The 19822-nt window shown below is 25.6% G+C and overlaps 2 protein-coding genes across 2 annotated transcripts; one reads left to right on the top strand and one right to left on the bottom strand.

Annotated features, from left to right (window-relative positions):
- Nucleotides 1–4378: 4378 nt before the first annotated feature.
- On the bottom strand, nt 4379–5354 carry LOC112682773 (cytochrome c-2-like). The gene is made up of 4 exons (XM_025553499.1): nt 5186–5354; nt 4945–5005; nt 4742–4883; nt 4379–4585 (listed from the first exon to the last, which is right to left on the bottom strand). The coding sequence occupies exons 2-4, from the start codon at nt 4969–4971 to the stop codon at nt 4440–4442; spliced, it is 315 nt and encodes a 104-aa protein (XP_025409284.1). The 5' UTR covers nt 4972–5005; nt 5186–5354; the 3' UTR covers nt 4379–4439.
- Nucleotides 5355–6095: 741 nt separating this feature from the next.
- On the top strand, nt 6096–14582 carry LOC112682770 (succinate dehydrogenase [ubiquinone] flavoprotein subunit, mitochondrial). Its single transcript, XM_025553495.1, has 12 exons — nt 6096–6304; nt 7708–7779; nt 7993–8210; nt 8376–8476; nt 8810–9096; nt 9170–9477; nt 10286–10481; nt 12214–12411; nt 12467–12658; nt 13754–13897; nt 14074–14187; nt 14264–14582. The coding sequence occupies exons 1-12, from the start codon at nt 6248–6250 to the stop codon at nt 14348–14350; spliced, it is 1974 nt and encodes a 657-aa protein (XP_025409280.1). The 5' UTR covers nt 6096–6247; the 3' UTR covers nt 14351–14582.
- The last annotated feature ends 5240 nt before the right edge of the window (nt 14583–19822 follow it).

The following is a 19822-nucleotide window of genomic DNA, read 5'->3' as shown; positions in this document are numbered from 1 at the left end:
TATTATAAAAATATGTATTGATTCAAATAAAAATACAAATTACAAGGAATAGTGTGGTGCATTAGTCACACGGTTGGCTATGACGTGCACAGTTGAATTATTTTGAACACGGCTTTAGTACAAAAAACATTATGTAGACCTAGATCCTGTTGTAATCTCCCATTACTCTGGTTTATACTAATCTCTACTGTTACAACTTCACTGAAAGTGAAACCACACAAATGATGATTCTCTACTTCGAAAAAAGGGTGTAAGGAAATATAAACTGCCTACCTTACCCTCTCGAGTGAAATTTTTTTTTTTGCATAACCGATGAAAAAATAAAGAAGTACAAGAATTATACGAATTATAATTATCATACTTTTTATATTATATACTTAGATAAATCTAGAATATATTTTTGATTTGAATTTTTCATACAGACAGCGGAGTTGTTCAATAAAAATATTTTAGCATGTGGATATTAAATTATTTTTGCACGTCAATCTGTTGTTGTGAAATTTCTTTTTCAGCTCGATAATTTTTTACTGTAAATTGTCCTAGTGGTTTAGAAAATATAGCTTCTATTAATATTTTATCAGTATTATTGTTATGGTTGAAGATTATTAATATAGATTGCACGAATATACTATTGAACTATAAATTCGTAAACGTTATCCGGATGAGAACAGATTATATTTTGGTTTTCAAAAACCGTAATTCAACTAATTTATTTTCTATTGTAATCCATTAAACTTAAAATATGTAAACTGTTAATTTTTTAGTTGTATACACTATCTAATTTTAGTTCATAATCTATTCAATTTGCCATTTTACCAATCTTTATTTGAATTTATATAAATTTATTTCAGCTCATATTATAAATGATAATAATACATTTTTTTAAACTATAAGTAACAGAGTATAATATTATTTAGTTTGCTATTTTATTTATTTGTATTTTGTTTCATTCCTATGCAGGGTCAGCAAGAGGGTGGGGCAAGGAGGGCTAGAGTCCCTGGGCCCGTCCTCTCAGCCTTTTATAATAAATTATCTAATAATTTCATTCGCCGTAACATAAGATGCAAATTTAAATATTTTTATTGTACTAAAATATGTATATGTCGCGTGCCAACTTGTGGGTACTGACAGTACAACGAGAGTAAATTTTAATCAATGTAGAATAGTGATAAGTATGAAATAATGAACTCTCAACTTGAATGAATTACTTTATTATGAATAAATGCTAATTCCAAATATTTATTAACTTTATAAAAACTATTCCAAATCCAAATAATTAATTTATTAAACAAACTGGCGTTAAGGTACACACTATAACAGGACTAAAACACATTTGAAAATGAGTATGATCGAACCCCTTTTTATACCTCGATCTCGTGTGAACTTATTATTGTTCTTTGTCTCATTACTATTCAATACAAGACGTGGTCAGTGATATATGATTTCACAGGTACAGAGTTTTCCTGTTAATTCGGGATGTAGCTTTTTTCTAATCATATGAGCATTTGTCACATTTTCATATATTTATTGTGTGATATTATTTAATACGTGATTTCCACACATTCATCATTATAACTACACTTGCATATGTCTATCATATTGATTATTAATGTATTTCAAGTATATACACACCATCTAAGACATTCCTCCGTGTATGCATTATGTTTAAGATTTCCCCTTGGTTATAATATTCCTACGTGTTTGACTCGTAATAAGTAGTCTTGTGTGCCCTTGATATTATTATGTAATAAATCATTATTAATTATTATTATATGTGCTCGTAACACAAAAGTAGTATGTATATCTTGGCCAAACAAGTACAAATAAAGGGGGCCTGGAACCGATCAGCCCAGGGGCCTTTAAAAGTTCTCACCGGCCCTGTTCCTATACACTACTCTGAAACAAATTTTGATACTATAGAAAATACAATCATCAGAAGAAATATGTAACCTTTATATAAATGTACTTTAATAACTAATACCAGGGATGAGAAACACAAAGTAATTAGAGGGCCAATTTTTAGAACTTTAAAATCTAGCGAACCATAAAAAAGAAAGCAAAAATGAAAAATAGATCATTAAAATTGACAATTAGCATTTAATTTTACGACTGAACTAACACAATAAAATAAGTGCTTAATACCTACAGCAAAGTTAAGTATGGCTGATATGGATATAAATTAATATTATATTTAGAAATTTAATAATTTAGCTAGAGATTAATGCCAAAGAAAAATATATCTACATTTTACATATAAACATGAAAAAATTAGATACTGATAACTGCTAAAATGTAGCACGGTCAAGATAAAAAAAAAGTACGTGAGCACCAGTTGCCCATCCCTGACTTATACCATTGATTATTAATACTATTATAATAATCAATAATATATAATAGTGTAGGTTAGTGGTGTAGTTACGGGTAGGGTGTAGGAGTTTCCACCCTCCCCACAGATTTTTTTTTAATGATATTTGATTATTATTTATTATAGTAAAATATTTTGATTTTACTATGATTAGGTATATATTAAAAATTGAATAACAAAATAATTTTCATTGAATACGAGACATAATAATAATACCATTTTAAATGTAATATTATATATAACCTCGTTTTAGGATATACTAAGAACACTTAAAAACATACTCTTTAACACCCTCCCCCCACAGAAAAAAATTGTATCTACGCCATTGGTGTAAGCATAATAAATACACTTTAATTCAATTTTCGCTTTACTTATTTTGATCTCGTGAAATTAATACCACTTGAGTATTCTTAGATATGGCCCATCAGACGGTGCAATTTCATAACATCACGCCTAAAACGCGATTTATATTTAAAAAAATTAATACAGTATAATGTCTATTTTTGTCATAATTATAATCAATAAAATAAATACATTTTGTCTCAATTTATTTTGTTTATTTTAGATTTACTATTAAAATAAGGAAAAAAAAAAGGTTTTTTGTCTACGAACCTTTGACATAAATACATATAGCCCATTGGTAATTCGAGACCACTAATATAGTGTAACATGAAAAATACATCTATTTTTTTGTAAAAAGTGTTATTTATATTATAATGTCTCAAGTTTATTTACATTAAAATGACAAAAATTTTTAGCCATGCTGCGGTGTTAACGCTTTACTGGTATTCAATAATGTGCACTAATACTTTCATTCAAACTAATTACTGGTAATTCCAGATGTACTACTACAATAAATATATGGTGTAGGAATAATAGGAGGTTATCCTAAGCTTATCGATAACTATAGGTAAAGGTTTATTCCAAAGATACTGTAATAACCCAAGAATACAAAGAAAGAATAAAGGGGGGAAGGTGGTATGTATAAATGGTGATGAGATATGAGTGTATTAAAGGGTTGTTACCTTTCTCCTAGTTTAAGGGAGGGCTCTCAGGGTTGTGAAGGTTCGAGAGCCAATCAGCGCTATTATAATCTGCCAAGCTAAATAAGGCAGCACTTGCTTGTTTTACCGTAGACCTTCAGATATCGATGCGAGGTTGAAAAAAAGGACAAATGCAGAATTTAAAATCACAAGTCAAAATGAATCACACGTATAAACTCTCTCGTTAATCTTATGATCGGTGCACAGGCACTAACGACCTAAGATCAAGAGCTCTGGGAAGGGTTATATGTCTGTTATATAGGGACATGCGGCAGCATGGACCTTGGAATTTTAGGATGTTAATAGTATTTATTGTTCGTGAGGGTATCGAAGACACCATTATTTATTTTAAATGGTTAAAAAATCACATACATATGAATAGTGTACATTATTATAAAATATTTGTGCAGTCATTTACAATCGAATGATGCACATCATTACAGTACGATATGTATAAACACCACAGATGTGATCGCTAAGGAGATTAAAATAATGCATTGACTATATAACAAAATGTTAAATTATATTAGTCATACATTAAACCTAAAAGTTTGTCTAAGCAATGAATACTTTTAAGTATTAAAAGTAATGTTGTGCCAATAATTTGACCTATTTCTTAAAATAATATTAAAATATAGTTTAGAATTAAGTGCCAATTTCTATTTTAAGTTGTTATCAAACTCCTTTCAATTAATACTCTTGTCAATGAACAATGTAATATGTTTAGGTCAATGTCATATTTTATCTATAAGTATGTAATATAATTATAGTAGTTTTCTCAGTACTCTTCGACCTTGACCTTCAATATACATTTTACAAAATATTCATTCAATTAATTCTAAAACGTTTAATTTTTTGAGTCTAAACACTGTACAATAAAATATTTTAAACAAGTAATAACTTAATTTAAAAATTGTACGTGTATACCGCAGTAACAATACTAGGAAAAAATATATAAAAAAAAAAAAAATAACACAAAAAGTTACTCATAATTTAATCTATTAAAACAGTATATAACAAAAATACTGACATTACGCGGAAGCTTTTTTCAAATAGGCGATTAGGTTATTTCTTTCTTCTACTTTCTTAATACCAGCAAATACCATTTTGGTACCAGGAATATATTTCTTTGGATTTTCTAAGTACTCAAATAATGTTTGTTCATTCCATGTAATTCCTATGCAAAAAAACATAATACGTATTATGAATTATAATACAATTATGAAGTATAAAAATATAGGGTGTGACTTCTTTCTATTTACCTACTACTAATAATTAAATTATAAGTTTATGTATATTTCTTTATAATTGTTAATAAAACTATATATTCTACCTTTATTGATGTTGGCATCTGTGTAGGAGAATCCAGCAGCTTGACCAGTCTTACGACCAATTAAACCATGTAAATTTGGTCCAACTTTGTGCTTGCCACCCGCTTCAATTGTGTGACATTGAGAACATTTGGTTTTGAATACCTTGAAACAACTGTCGATCAATATCATATATTTAAATAAAAAATAACCTAAAATAACTTACAGCGGCTCCTTTATCTGCGTCACCCATTTTTTTTTTTTTTTAGTTAAATGAAAGTAGAAATCTGTAAAAAAAAATTTAACAGAAAACGTGATTTTAACAGGTAGGAATAAACCTCAAAAATGTAAAAAAAAAATATCCCATGGTAAACGGACCGTGATTAACCTAATTTGGAATACGAAGGACTATTTGAAATAAAAAAAAATTCAAAATCGATGAAATAAAATGCTAAGATATTACTTACCAGTAACTAGCGGGAGCGAAACGCTGGTTCTCAACCGGTCGATTAACAGCAAAAGAACTAGGTAAAGTTATTTATTAGGAAAGAATAAGATACAGTTGTATTGCCGCGATTGGCGCAAAGCGATTGCAAATTATGTGGTAACCCAGATTGGGCAGGGATGCGTACTCTGCCGTACCGGAAAGTCACACTATTTTGTTGTCCATGACCGCATAATTGATCGTTCACCGTTTCATCCATGGAAATTCAATAGTTTGTTAATCACTAACGTGGTTATGCCATAGATAATATAAGTTATTATTTCTTATATTATCTATGGCAGTGTTTCCCAACCTATGGGTTGAGATCCAAACACTTTTTATGGGTTACGACTGACAACCCATAAATAAAATAAATATGAAAATCATTTAAGCCATAAGTTTGTAAATGCTTAAATTATGTTTTTATTTGATACTTCTAGGTATAACAATAATGTGAAGTTTCGCTAGCATTGTAGATTCTACTTTGTAGAATATAGGACATATATATCAATATATTTTTACTAACGTTAGTATTATTTTATTTTATTGATATAAGTATTAATGACTGTTGATTGTTCAAACAGCTAAGCAATAAGTAAATAGGTACATCGAGACTACTATAGAGTAGATACAAACTAAAATTTTTTGTTTACGATTAAATACTCATTTTTAAATACTCAAATTTTATATATTGAGTATCTATTTTTCAATGACTAAATTTGCTATTCGTAAAACTATAATCCGTTCCATCGGACAGTTCAGTACTATTGATATATAATAATAATAATACCATTATTATTATAATGCCATTACAAAAACGTTAGGAAACACTGATCATGTATGATTGTACTGATATGTACATTCGTTCTACATCCATTATCACCAAATTACCATTCGTGTTAAGCTGTTTTGCAGCTGATTATAAAATAGTTAAATTTTAAGAGTAGTTCTCAGTTATTGACATTTGACTTTTTCGTTTCCTATTACCTTAAGGTTGTGGAGTTAAATCTATTTGAGAATCATTTGACTACTGTGAACAAATAAAATGGCTGGTATATTAAAGGTTATCAATCCTACATCACGAAGTACTTATTCAAAATTTGTAAGTAATTTACTAAAATAAAAGATTGATGACTAATACTTATCTTTATACTATACTACTGTTTAATAAAACGTACCTCAATAAGTTTTGAAAAAAAAAAGAGACTATAAATAGTATTATTGAAAATTATTTTATTTTATTATTTTTATATTTAAAAAAATATTAAAAATATAAATTATTGTAACATAAAATAATTATCTCTTTATTTGTATCTGTGTTAATTATTAATTAACCTTTGAATGCATCATAATACATTTTCTGTGTATTACTTCACATTTTAATAATATAATGGTTTAAAAAAATAATTTAAAGTATAAAAATGCTAATTTAATATCCATTTCTTGTATGTGTATAAATAAATCAATATACATGTATATCATATACATATAATCACTTATAACTCAAATACCTTATAATAATATTAAATTAATGCTGAATTAATTATAAATCTATTACCTTGGGAGACAATTTTTTCATACATACAAAATTTGAATATTAATCAACTAGAAATATTTCTTTTTAAAACACTATTTTAATTAAATTAAATAATTGCATTATTGTTTCTAACTAAAAATAAAAATTATAACTATAAACTGAAGATTTTATTTCTACTCATGAATTAAATTGTTAAATTGTCTTAGTTCATCTAGCTTTGCATTTTTTTTTGTATCAATAAAAAATGCGTATAAAATGTTTTTATAACTATTTAATGAAAATAAAATATACTTCTATTTATATTAAGTAATGTATAGTATTTTATTAATAAATGTATTTAGATTTTTAAAGTTTAATCACTAATTCAAATTATTACACAATATTGCATTATATGTTGCAATAATTTCAGTAAATTGAAATATTTCTTTATTATCATTGAAAATTCTGATATTTTATATTAATTATAAAAGTTTATTTAAATTGTTATATATAAATAACTAATAACATTATTTTGATATATTGTTTGAAAAAAAAAATATCATTATGTTTTTAATTAGTTTGAATCTTAAATAAAAGGAAAAATCAAATACTTTTGATTGCAGTTTAAATAATAACTGGTTTTATACCAATTTAATTCAATAAATCATAAAGTAGAATATTTTTTTAAATATTTTTGTTTACAAAGGGTTTGGATAGTTTAATATTAAATTATAAAATATATTAAGATTAAATATCTTGTTATTTTGGAATAATTCATTGATAATAAGTTAGTGTATTCATATACCAAATTAATTAGATATAGATTATCAGTAATATTTATGTGTTATGTTATTGTACTTATATATAAACAAATAATTGTTTGATAAAACAATCATTATTCTTTAAACTTTTTTTTGAATGATGTAGTATTTTATACTTATATCAATGCATAAAATCTAAAGAATTTATATTATTATATTTATTTTCAGAATAATTGGAGCCGTCCATTAATTGGCACAAGTAATTTACAACATTATTCCTCGAAACCATCGACTTCAGCTGTAAGTTCATCTCCATTCCTAGAAAAATAGATGTCCATAACATTTAACCAATTATAATTAATTATATTATTAATAAAAAAATTATCTTAATTTTATTTGTGTACACATATAAATGTAATTTATTTATTTTTCTAAGTATTGTTTTAGAATATTATATTTTTCTACAAATTATTATAAATTTAATTATTTATATAACAAAATGATTATTTCTAGGGAACAAGTGCATATTCAGTTATAGACCACGAGTATGATGCTGTTGTAGTTGGTGCTGGAGGAGCTGGTCTTCGTGCTGCTTTTGGCTTAGTACAAGAAGGTTTTAAAACAGCTGTTATAACTAAACTTTTTCCTACAAGATCCCATACGGTTGCTGCACAAGGTGGAATAAATGCAGCTTTGGGAAATATGGAAGATGATGATTGGCGATGGCATATGTAAACTTATTATTTCTATTTTAATTTATTTTTTAATATATCTGTTTACATTTATCTGAATTAAAATCTGTATATTATTTAAATATATTACATTATATGGTAAAAAAAAATACATATAAAGCATATATAATAAATAATAATTAGTTAATTTTATTTGAACTTCAGGTTTGATACTGTCAAAGGTTCGGATTGGTTAGGTGATCAAGATGCAATACATTATTTAACTAGAGAAGCCCCAGCAGCTGTCATTGAGTTAGAAAATTATGGTAAAATTATTTAAAATACATTTTAAATATGGTTATTAACTATACATTTTACACACACATATAACAAAAAAATAATTAAAGAGGACACACCTGAATGTGTTGTCTCCTTTGATACAAATACAATTTATCAAATTTGTATTCAGTAGTTCAAATGTAGTGATGTTACATTATTACAGTGAGGTTATTGTTATTGTGGTGTCCACTTAAATTATTGTTAAGTGTTCTTTTCTATTTAATAATATTATTATAAATATATTATAATATTATTTTTAAAAACTATCTAAATAAATAATCAGTTTATAAATATTTTTAATTATTTATTAATTTTTATAGGTATGCCTTTCAGTCGTACCGATGAAGGCAAAATATATCAACGTGCATTTGGTGGCCAAAGCTTAAAATTTGGAAAAGGTGGTCAGGCTCATCGTACTTGTTGTGTAGCTGATAGAACGGGTCATTCACTTTTACATACTTTGTATGGATACTCTTTAAAATTTAATTGCAATTATTTTGTGGAATATTTTGCTTTGGATCTTATTATGGATAAAGGAGAATGTGTTGGAGTTATTGCCTTATGTTTAGAAGATGGTACTATTCATCGTTTTAGAGCTAAAAATACTGTTTGTACATTTTTTATTTTTATCTATTCATCTATATTTCAGTCTGTATAATTATTATTTTGAATTTTAATAGGTTTTAGCTACTGGTGGTTATGCAAGAGCCTATTTCTCATGTACAGCTGCTCATACATGTACAGGCGATGGTCAAGCTTTAGCTTCTAGAGCTGGCATTCCAATGCAAGATATGGAATTTGTACAATTCCACCCTACTGGTATCTATGGTGCTGGTTGTTTAATGACCGAAGGCTGTCGTGGTGAAGGAGGATATTTAATCAATGGATTAGGTGAAAGATTCATGGAAAAGTATGCTCCTAATGCTAAAGAGCTAGCCTCAAGAGATGTTGTATCTCGTTCAATGACTGTTGAAATTATGGAAGGAAGGTAAATAAATATATTTTTAGTTATATGTATAAAAACAATCAAACAATTTAATTTAGTAATTTAATTTTTAAATAAAATATCATATACAGATTTTCTACTATAAATTTGAATATTACGGATCACTTAGTCAAGTATTTCTAAATTAGTTACTCGTAGTTTAGGTTACCCGTAGTTATAATTATAGATTCGCTCATTATTGTTTATAAAACTATCCATAAAATTGTTTATTATAACTCACAAAAACATAAAAGTAAATAACCTTATTGTAATTTTGTATACTTTTTTATTATATACCTTTTTTTTATTGAATGTTTTGGAAATTATGAAAGTCCTTCCTGTGTGTGTTTATGGTCCATTAGATTTGTTGACAATAGATGAATGGTAAAATACGGCAAGTAGGTAAGATGGTGGTGGCAATATTTTTTTTTCAAGATATCGTAGAGAGATTTACTCAAAACGTCTCAGTTTAAACCAGCAACTGTGCATTAATTACAGCTGCTTTATTTCACTTGCATACTACTCAATGTTTTGTTTAAACACTTAATGAAGAACTATCATCATTGCATAAGATATATTTATTGAATAGTTAATTTATATTCAAGAAACTTAAAATATGTATATTTACAAATGTATTACATTTTTATTATTATAGTGTGCCTTAATAGATATCTACCAAAGAAAGTTGTCTTGCAAAATATTTAAATTACCCAATATAATATATATATATATCATTTTTTTAAGTTAAAATTTCAATTATTTGAAAACAAATTTGTAAATTAACTGACTTATTAAATTATTATTATTTTAGAGGATGTGGTCCTGAAAAAGATCATGTTTATCTCCAATTGCATCACTTACCAGCAGAACAATTACATGCTAGATTACCTGGTATTTCAGAAACAGCTTTGATATTTGCTGGAGTTGATGTTACCAAAGAGCCTATACCAGTATTGCCTACTGTTCATTATAATATGGGTGGAATACCTACCAACTATAGAGGACAGGTATTACTATTTTTTAATAAAAATGTTATAGTAGAATATGATAATTATATTTACTCATTTTGTTCATCAAAATTTTATATATATTTAGCTTCATTACACAATATTTTTTAATTTAAGTATAGATTTATTTTACTGTGTATGCTGTAAAAACATATGAATAGTTTGTTTAAAATTAAACTTAGCCGGTTTTATTTAATTTAACTATATTAATATTTATGATGAACAAAAGTTGTAAACAAAGGTAAGATTTGGTTTTAATTACAGTAAATATAAGTTTTAAATACAAATGTTTCGTAAAAATATTCTTTGTACAAACATTTTGGTCTTAAAGGACATCACAACAGTTATATTATATTTTTTTAGATTATAAATTTTAAGGTTTTAATATTGTAATAAAAATGATAAAAAAACATTTAAGTAATAATCTCAAATTAAAAAAAATATTATTTAACAAAATAATGAGAATTTATTTTATAGAGTCAAAGATTATATATATATATGATATATATCTTTTTTGTATATTGCTTGATTTATACAATGATTTTAATAATTTACAATTACATTTTTTTTCAACTTCAGTATTGTTGCTTGATGTCAGTTCAACCGTTAAGATTGTCAAATAATAAGTCAATTCTCATAAATTAACAACTGTTATAATATTTATTTAAGTTTACGTAATTGTGTACGAGAAACAATTTTAAGTTAAATACTTATTAGTTAAATATGCTTTAAGTCAATTGGTGTGAAGGTGCTTTCTCGGACAGGACTAAAACACATATAAATATTGGTCTGTTAACAACCCCCTTATATACTCAGGTCTTGTTAGAATCAACCATGCCGCACTGTATAAAAATTGTTCCTGATTATTATAAATATAAGATTTATTACTTTAGTGACCTCGCTAATATTACTATTTGCACATCTTTCATATTTTGTTGTGCATCTTTTAATTGCTTTTTAATACTTCACTTTAGAATGGAGCGATCCAGTTCATATATAATATGTGTTTGTGTTACATTCTGATTTTAATTAATTAATAATTCCTTCATATGAATATTATATTATTTATAATCATTTCCCGATGTTTATTATTTTTGCTTGATGTGGTCCCTCCTATGTAGTAAGAGTCGTAAGGACCTTTATCTATGTATATTCATAACAATATATCATATTGATGCCTTTCTATAATAGTTATTTTTAATAATTATTATGTACTGTGTATTGGCAATATAACTCGTAAGGACCTACATCTATCTATGTCTGTAACAGTATACTTAAAAATAAAATATGCAAAATTGAGTCTGTATTGTTTTATTTCACTACTGTGCTGCTGCCACCATATTGCTCTAACATAGCACATCATGGTTAGAAACCAAATTTAACAAAATGTATTCTAATAGTTTTAAATATTATTAAAAATCTAGAAAATATATCAAAAATTTTAACATACCAATATTATTAATACATATATTTCCTTTGGATTACAGGAAAAAAAAATGTATTTATTTTTATTGATGAATTATATAATTTTCGAAATTTTTATATGTAAAATGTATGCTGCTATTCAGATAATGCCTCTATAAAATTACGTATATATTTTCTAATTTTTATATCTCATTAAATAATTTATGTTAAAGTGGAAGATCAACACATTATTTTTTAGATTATAATGTAAACTAAATCTTGTTTTCAGTTTTTTTTTTTCATTGTTTATTTTTAATGTTTTACTTAGGTAATTAATCCTCAGAATGGAGAAGATAAAGTAGTACCTGGATTGTATGCATGCGGTGAAGCAGCATGTACATCTGTTCATGGAGCTAATCGTTTGGGAGCTAATTCATTACTTGAGTTAGTGGTATTTGGACGCTCTTGTGCTTTAGATATTGCTAAATATAACAAACCTGGGGATAAAATACCAACAATTTGTGAAGTAAAGTTAAATAATGAAATTCATTTTTTTTAAAATAATAATTGTGTTATCTTAGAATGCTGGAGAAGAATCAATTGCCAATATTGACAAATTACGTTTTAGTAATGGAACAGTACCTACTGCAGATTTGCGTTTGGATATGCAAAAAAATATGCAACTTTATGCTGCTGTATTTAGAACTGGGAGTACTTTAGATGAAGGTCGTAAAAAGATGCAAGCCATTTATTCAAAACTCAAGGATATTAAAGTAAGAATTATATATTCTTAATTTTTAGTTCATCATAAACTTAATAAAATACTGTATGTAACTATTCACTTTTTATTTACTAACTCACTTATTCAGTAAAAGGTTATTTAACATTTTTTAGATATATTTTTATGTTTTATACAGTTATTTTAATTGGTAATGTATAATTATTATTAATGGTAATTTTAAAAAAACATTACTTATGATCTTATTTTTCATATTGAAATTAGTTTCACTTAATGTTAGTGAATTATTGATTTATGATTCTTTTAATTTTTTTATTTTTATTTTTTTATTGTTATCACTTAATCATTTTTCCGTTTTCTAAAATATTAAGTAGATATACCTTGAATTTCAATAATATTTTCATAATCAAGCACGTTGGCATGTTTATTTGGTTAATGAAAGAATTTTGTATCTAATTAGTCTTGTAAATATTAGGAAAGAATTGAGACAATTATTTTTCAAGATTTCACAACTCTTCAATAATTTTTTTTTTATCAGTAGTTTTTTTGAGCAAATCGTTTTCTTTTAAAAATTACATCAAAAGAGTAAATCATTTAATATCTGTCATTTATTTATACTAGTGTAATCCAAAATATAAGTTTGGTTTTTAATTTTCTGATTTTTTCTTTGACTAAGAACATAGTTGTTGATTTTCTCTGCAAATAATTGATAACTACATTAAGTTAACTCATTGGTCTATGAGTTAAGCTAATTTTATAAAGGTACAATTATGGAACCCATAAGAAATAGTTAGTGTTTTGTAGAATCCCAAAGTTAGCAACTCAAACTTATCCTCAATTTTTCAATTATTTATTGAAAATCCAATACTCCAAAAAATGTTTTAAAAATATTTCATGATTATTGTTTATTACAATTACTACTCTTAATATTCATATACATCTTGCAGAACCTTTGAGATTATCCTGCTGAAAAAATTTTGGAAGTTGCTAATCTATAGAATAAATACCTAAGGATATAGATAGTTAGGTATCTCAAACATTTAGAGTACTTAATCTATTCAATAAATGTATATTAAGGACACTAAAAATTCAATTTATTTATTTTAATTTTTTTTTCTTTTATTTATAGATTAATGATAGATCTATGGTTTGGAATTCAGATTTAGTGGAGTCCTTAGAATTACAAAACTTATTAATTACTGCACAACAAACTATTGTATCTGCTGCTGAACGAAAAGAATCTAGGGGAGCACATGCCCGAGATGATTTCAAAGTGAGTTTGATTAGTTTATAATCCATTAGTATTTGATTTAATTTAATTTCTCCCTTTTTTTAAAAAAAATCTATAATAAGCAAAACATTTTTTGTTATTATGTCTTATATTGCGGTAACAATATTTAAATTTAATTCATGCAGCAGACACATTAATTTACAAATTTTTCTTCCTAGGACCGTGTTGATGAATTTGACTATAAAAAGCCATTGGAAGGCCAAACCAAGATACCAATTGAAAAGCACTGGAGGAAACATACACTTGCTCACATCAATCCTAATTCTGGAGAAGTTAGTAGAAAATTAATAATATTTTTATTTTTAGTGTGAGCATTATTGTATACATTTTGTTTTAATTTTTTTTTAGATTACATTAACATATAGGCCTGTTATTGACCATACTCTGGATGACAAAGAAGTAGAATCAGTACCACCTATGATTCGATCTTATTAAATTTTACAAATTAACTATTGCTCGTATCTTTAGTTTGCCCACTTCAATAAAATCACATATTAGCTCAAATGTTATTGGCATTTAATAAATCTATAAAGAAAAGCAAAAATAAGTTAATCGATTAAGCATCATATTGATTTTAAAATGCAAGCCATGTCTTATGAGCAGAAAATTCAAAGGAAAGTATTATTAGTAATTATAATAGTAAAAATAAATTATTTAAAATTTGTTATTGTTTTATTATTTTTGACTGTAAATATTAATTTTTTCCTATAACTTTTATCGATATGATATACTACTATGCATTTTTTCATTAAAAAAATAATAAATAGTAAATTTGTGACTTATGTATTGAAATTTTCAAAGTACATTCATAAATAATAGTTTATAATTTAATTATTAATTTGTTTTTAAATAATAATATTCATTGAAATAAATTAATCTATGGCGCGATTTTAAAATTGTAGTTTTTTGTTACTATTATTGTTTAAATAATATAAATAATCATTGTCTCATTCCAACATTTTGAAATGATATCATGTTAAGAATTCAAGAACTCTCAGTATTTTGATGAGCTTTCAAAAACATTGAATTGAGAAGATTAAAATGATATTAATTTAATAGTAATAATATGATTAACCAAAAAACAATTTTAAATGAACTAATGGAGATTAATAATTCATAGATATTTGACTAAATAAATATACTTACTATCATATATTATAATCCATAATGCAAATATACTGGAATACTCTAATAATCCCTGTCTTGAATAAAAATTTAAATTGGTCCTGTCAAGTTATATTTTTCAGAATGAGTCAAATACAAAATACAATATTTCTTTAGTTTCATGCGATTCTATATTTTAGGCTTTTTTCACTTATTTTATATTTTTCTAATTTATAGAAAAATAAATATGGTTAAAAATCAGACTAGACTATGTAGTTATTGAGCTATAATGTTATCAACATAAAATTATGAACAATTTTCTTAAATAATTAAATGGATCTTAAACAAAAATCAATACTTGCATAATTGTCTGGTTTTTATTAATATTGGAAATTTGTAACTAAATATTTACTACTATAAAAATTGAATGATAATTGATAATATGATAATATTTGTAAAAATAATTGTATCTCTACTATTCTAATTAAATGTCATGAATTATGCTCAGAGTTGGGTGTAGATTTGCAATAAGTATTATCAGAAACTAAATTGTATAACCTCCTCAGATTTTTATTCATAATTAGTGATTATATTCCTATCTACTCAATAGTAGATCATAAATAAATATTTATTTTTTTGAAAAAAAATTGAACAATCTAAAATAAACACTAATATGTAATTTTCTAATTGTAATAAATTTACCGCTCTATTACAAATCAAAAACACAGAAATAGAAACCAACGACGGAAATAAAATCATCATAAAATGTCTTCCCCCAATATTTTCATTAAAACTAAAGTATAAAACTACCATTTATTTTGCAAAAATTGGGTCAGTTAAATTAAAAACGATCTCGTAAAATGCTTACAGAGGTATCATACAATTTTTAAAAAAATCAAATGTTGAATTTTATACTTAATGATCTATAGAAAACAAACCATACTGGAATGTTATATAAAATTTACAAAAATTAAGAAACGCTTAACATTGAGTTTCAAAAAATCACAACTTTTTTTTGTTGATTTTGAATAAACATTAAACAACAGTCATATTTGAGCTTAAAACGTTTAACTATAGGTACCTAAGAGAAAATTGAACTACCCCATATAAACAAACAAACACCGCAATGCTTAAATTATCAAAACTTAGTCTTTACGAGATTACCTATACTGAAACAATCACCCAAGATGTGTCTGTTGCGGTAAAAACTGCAGCACTAATTCATGTAAAAAAAGTTAAGACTTTTAATACACTACTAATTATGGGAGAAATAATCCCTCAGATCGGTAAAAGATCGTATGATACTGTTGAATAATGAGAGCACCACTCACTAACTATTTACTATAAAATATCAAATGTGTTGTATTATTTCTTTTTTCTTTTTCTACATTCTTTTATTATTATACATATATTATGTGTTTTATAATTGAAAAATTTTTATATAGGGCTCTGCCAGTTAATAAAACATATTAAAATTAAAATATTGATTACTGTTTATATATATAAATTCATAACTAATGTTATATTTCTTATAATTTTAAGCGATGTCGTTTGATAAAATCAATAATAATAATAAATAGATCATTTTCGACGATATTTTATTTTTGGTTGAAATTTTAATTATTTTAATTTCGGATGAAATTTAAAAAATGACGATGAGTACACAAAATTATTAAAAAAATACCTATTTATAATATTTTCATGTGGTGTGGAAGCCATTATGTTGTTTTACCCACCTAGGTCAGACACCTAAATAGATGCCGAGGTTCGATTATCAATTGTCCTTAAAACTCGAGGTTGCTTGGACAAATATGATGGAAAGTGTTAGTTATTTAGAGTACCTACATTTCACACGTTCATATAAAAAATAAATAAAATATAATGCAGTCTTGATATAATATTTATATACAACCATAAAAAACAAATTAATTGGCTAGCAAAAAGTCGTATTATATGTCTTAATTCATGTGCCAATTGATAGGAATGATATGATCCATGTGGACCAACTAAATTTATTTAATCTAGTGTCTTTTGTCGGATAGGAATTTGTAAGTATTATGTAATAATAGACTATGAATACTTACTTTCAAACAACTGGAGAAATCTATGGCTAACACAATTTGGTCCGTCGCCTGGCTTCCAGAGGTGAGCAATTCAACATACATGATTGTAAAGTTTTCGATTATAAGACATAATTGTCATAATAGTTTCATAATTTTACATTAGCTAACTTTCTATCAGTGTTAATAAAAATTAAAATCTTGAAAAAAAGTAATATTTATTATTAATTGCTATACATGTAAATGTGATAAAAAATAATTTGAATATCTAAATTTATTAAAAAAAATTCATATTTATTAGGGTTTACAATTTTAGGCATTCTCGTTGGAATGAATATTAAGTCAGTGCATATTAACATTTTACTTTTTTTAATTATAAAATTAGAATTTGATTACTACAGATTTTATTTAATTCAACGATAAATTAACTGTCAGTGACAAGGACTGGGGGCAAAGGGGCATTGTTTCCCACATTGTTCTTGGTCCTCGATTAGTTTTGTTACAGTTTATATGTAAAAATTATAAATAATACAATTAAATAAAATTATTATGGAAACGTGTTATATAATTTTTAGATTATCTTGTCACCAATATAAGTAATAACCCGTGTCAGGTAATGTTATCTATAATGTACAATTATGAATTAAAGTCGTGTATTATATCCTATTATGAGTATTTATTTTTTTAAACATAGGTATTTTATCATTTTTTGAAAAACTTTGTGCCTCCTTCCACCCTAAAACAAAACCTAAGAATGCTACATGGGCCAGTGATATCACATACAATTTGAAAATCCTTTAAATTTTATGTATGTATTTATTGTATATATTTTATGTAGGTATGTTACACATTGAACATACACATATACACATTCACACTAACAGGATAGAATCGATAAAAATATCACGGTATACACAGGGCACACTATAAATGATAATTTTTGAATTCACAGATGAAAATGACGGTTGATCAATATAATTACCGTTAATTATTAATGTGAACTATAATATTAATTGTTTAATATTTAGTCAATGACAATAATTATTATAGGTACATTTTGTCAATCGTGGAATCTGAATATTTTACGGATACCATGACTTATTAGAGTAAATTGAGTAAATAGAGTAATATGCAAATACACATTTTATTTTTCATTCGTGCTCTTTAGGAGCCATTGATAGTTGGATGCCGTTGACATACCTGACACACTCGGAGCCGGCGCCCCGTGAAAAATTGTAATGTTCCAAATTCCAAAAATAGATCATTTAGCAATTGTGGTTAGAGCTTGGATGTATACATACTATATGTAATTTTCATTACTACTAAATGCTTAAATGCTAAATCATTATAAATATTTGTATTGTTCATTAAAATGGCTCAAAAAGATAAAGATTTAACACATTATATACGTTTATTTAATGTAAAATGTATTAATGTTGTATTATGATCCTTAAACTATTCTAACTTAAAAAACAAATCCATTGTATAAGCATATTTTTTTTTATATTAACCCTTTTTGTTTTTACAGTTACATGTAAGTTGAATTTCTTGTATGGTCAGACAATTTCACCCGTTTTATTAATATTCCAAGCATTCTTATACTCTTATATTTATTATTATTTTTATAAATATCATATACTCTATATATTTCCAAATAAAATAAATCCATACGGACTAAATAACATGTTTTTTAATAAGTAATTGGCCATATGTTCATAATAGTTATCAATGCGACTAAATACATTTTAATTGCCGTAAACATTAAATTAAAAAAAATATTCCCACACTTTTACAATGTGTTCGATTAATGTACAGTGTAAGTGTACACTTACCTACATAAATACACGGACATTATTAATTATACGAAAATACACTAAATATTTTTTAATTACCTTGAGATATAAATCGCGTCTCCTTCAGAACCTTAAAAAGTTTCTAGTTTGAAAATGTGTAGCTTCTACAAGTATAATTGATTAGATTTTAATTACAAAATATTAAATATGTAGTCATTACAAATTGAAAAAATAAATTATTTCTTAGCAAAATGTTATTAAGTAATGTTTATATAAATGTAGCAAATGAGAACTCATGTACGAATTAACTTTGCCCATAATGTCTTAATTACAATGTAATATAACTGTTAAAAAACGGTTTTTACGTCTTGAAAACAAGTCGTGGTACCTAGATGTTGATTAAATAAGTATAATAATAAGTGGGTAATTTTATAAAATATGTGAGGTTTTTTTTTTTTTTACAAATTTAGATAACGAAGAATAGGTTGTACCTGGTAATAATACTAATTGGTAATAACAGTTATAATCTTCAGACGACGAAATGTATAATCATACAATAAGTATTAGAATTATTTATCTACTATAACCGTAATAATGTTTTTATTGAGTTATGTATACAAGTTGTATAGTCACGGGAAATATCATCGTTTAAAGATTATTGTTAGATTTAAAGATTGCATTTACTTTGTATCCTGTTATATACCAGACTGTATTTTTTTCTATAAGTATTCGTGTAGTCCGTGTGTTGTCATACCTCTTTCTCCGTGGTAAATCGCGATCGTATGACGTATCGATAGGTATGTGGTGTAACGACAGTGCGCACTAGGTATACCTACTTCATGCTTGTATAAATAGTAGAATGCCTTACGAATGAATATGTATATATATATATATTTATTATGTTCATGATAATATAGTATATTATTAAACACGGCAAATACAGTAGGGGA

This window comes from Sipha flava, unplaced genomic scaffold (assembly GCF_003268045.1).
Source record: "Sipha flava isolate LNK unplaced genomic scaffold, YSA_version1 210_pilon_pilon, whole genome shotgun sequence".
Taxonomy (NCBI): domain Eukaryota; kingdom Metazoa; phylum Arthropoda; class Insecta; order Hemiptera; family Aphididae; genus Sipha; species Sipha flava.
The sequence above is the reverse complement of the archived record's forward strand: the minus strand, read 5'-3'. Positions and strand labels throughout refer to the sequence as shown.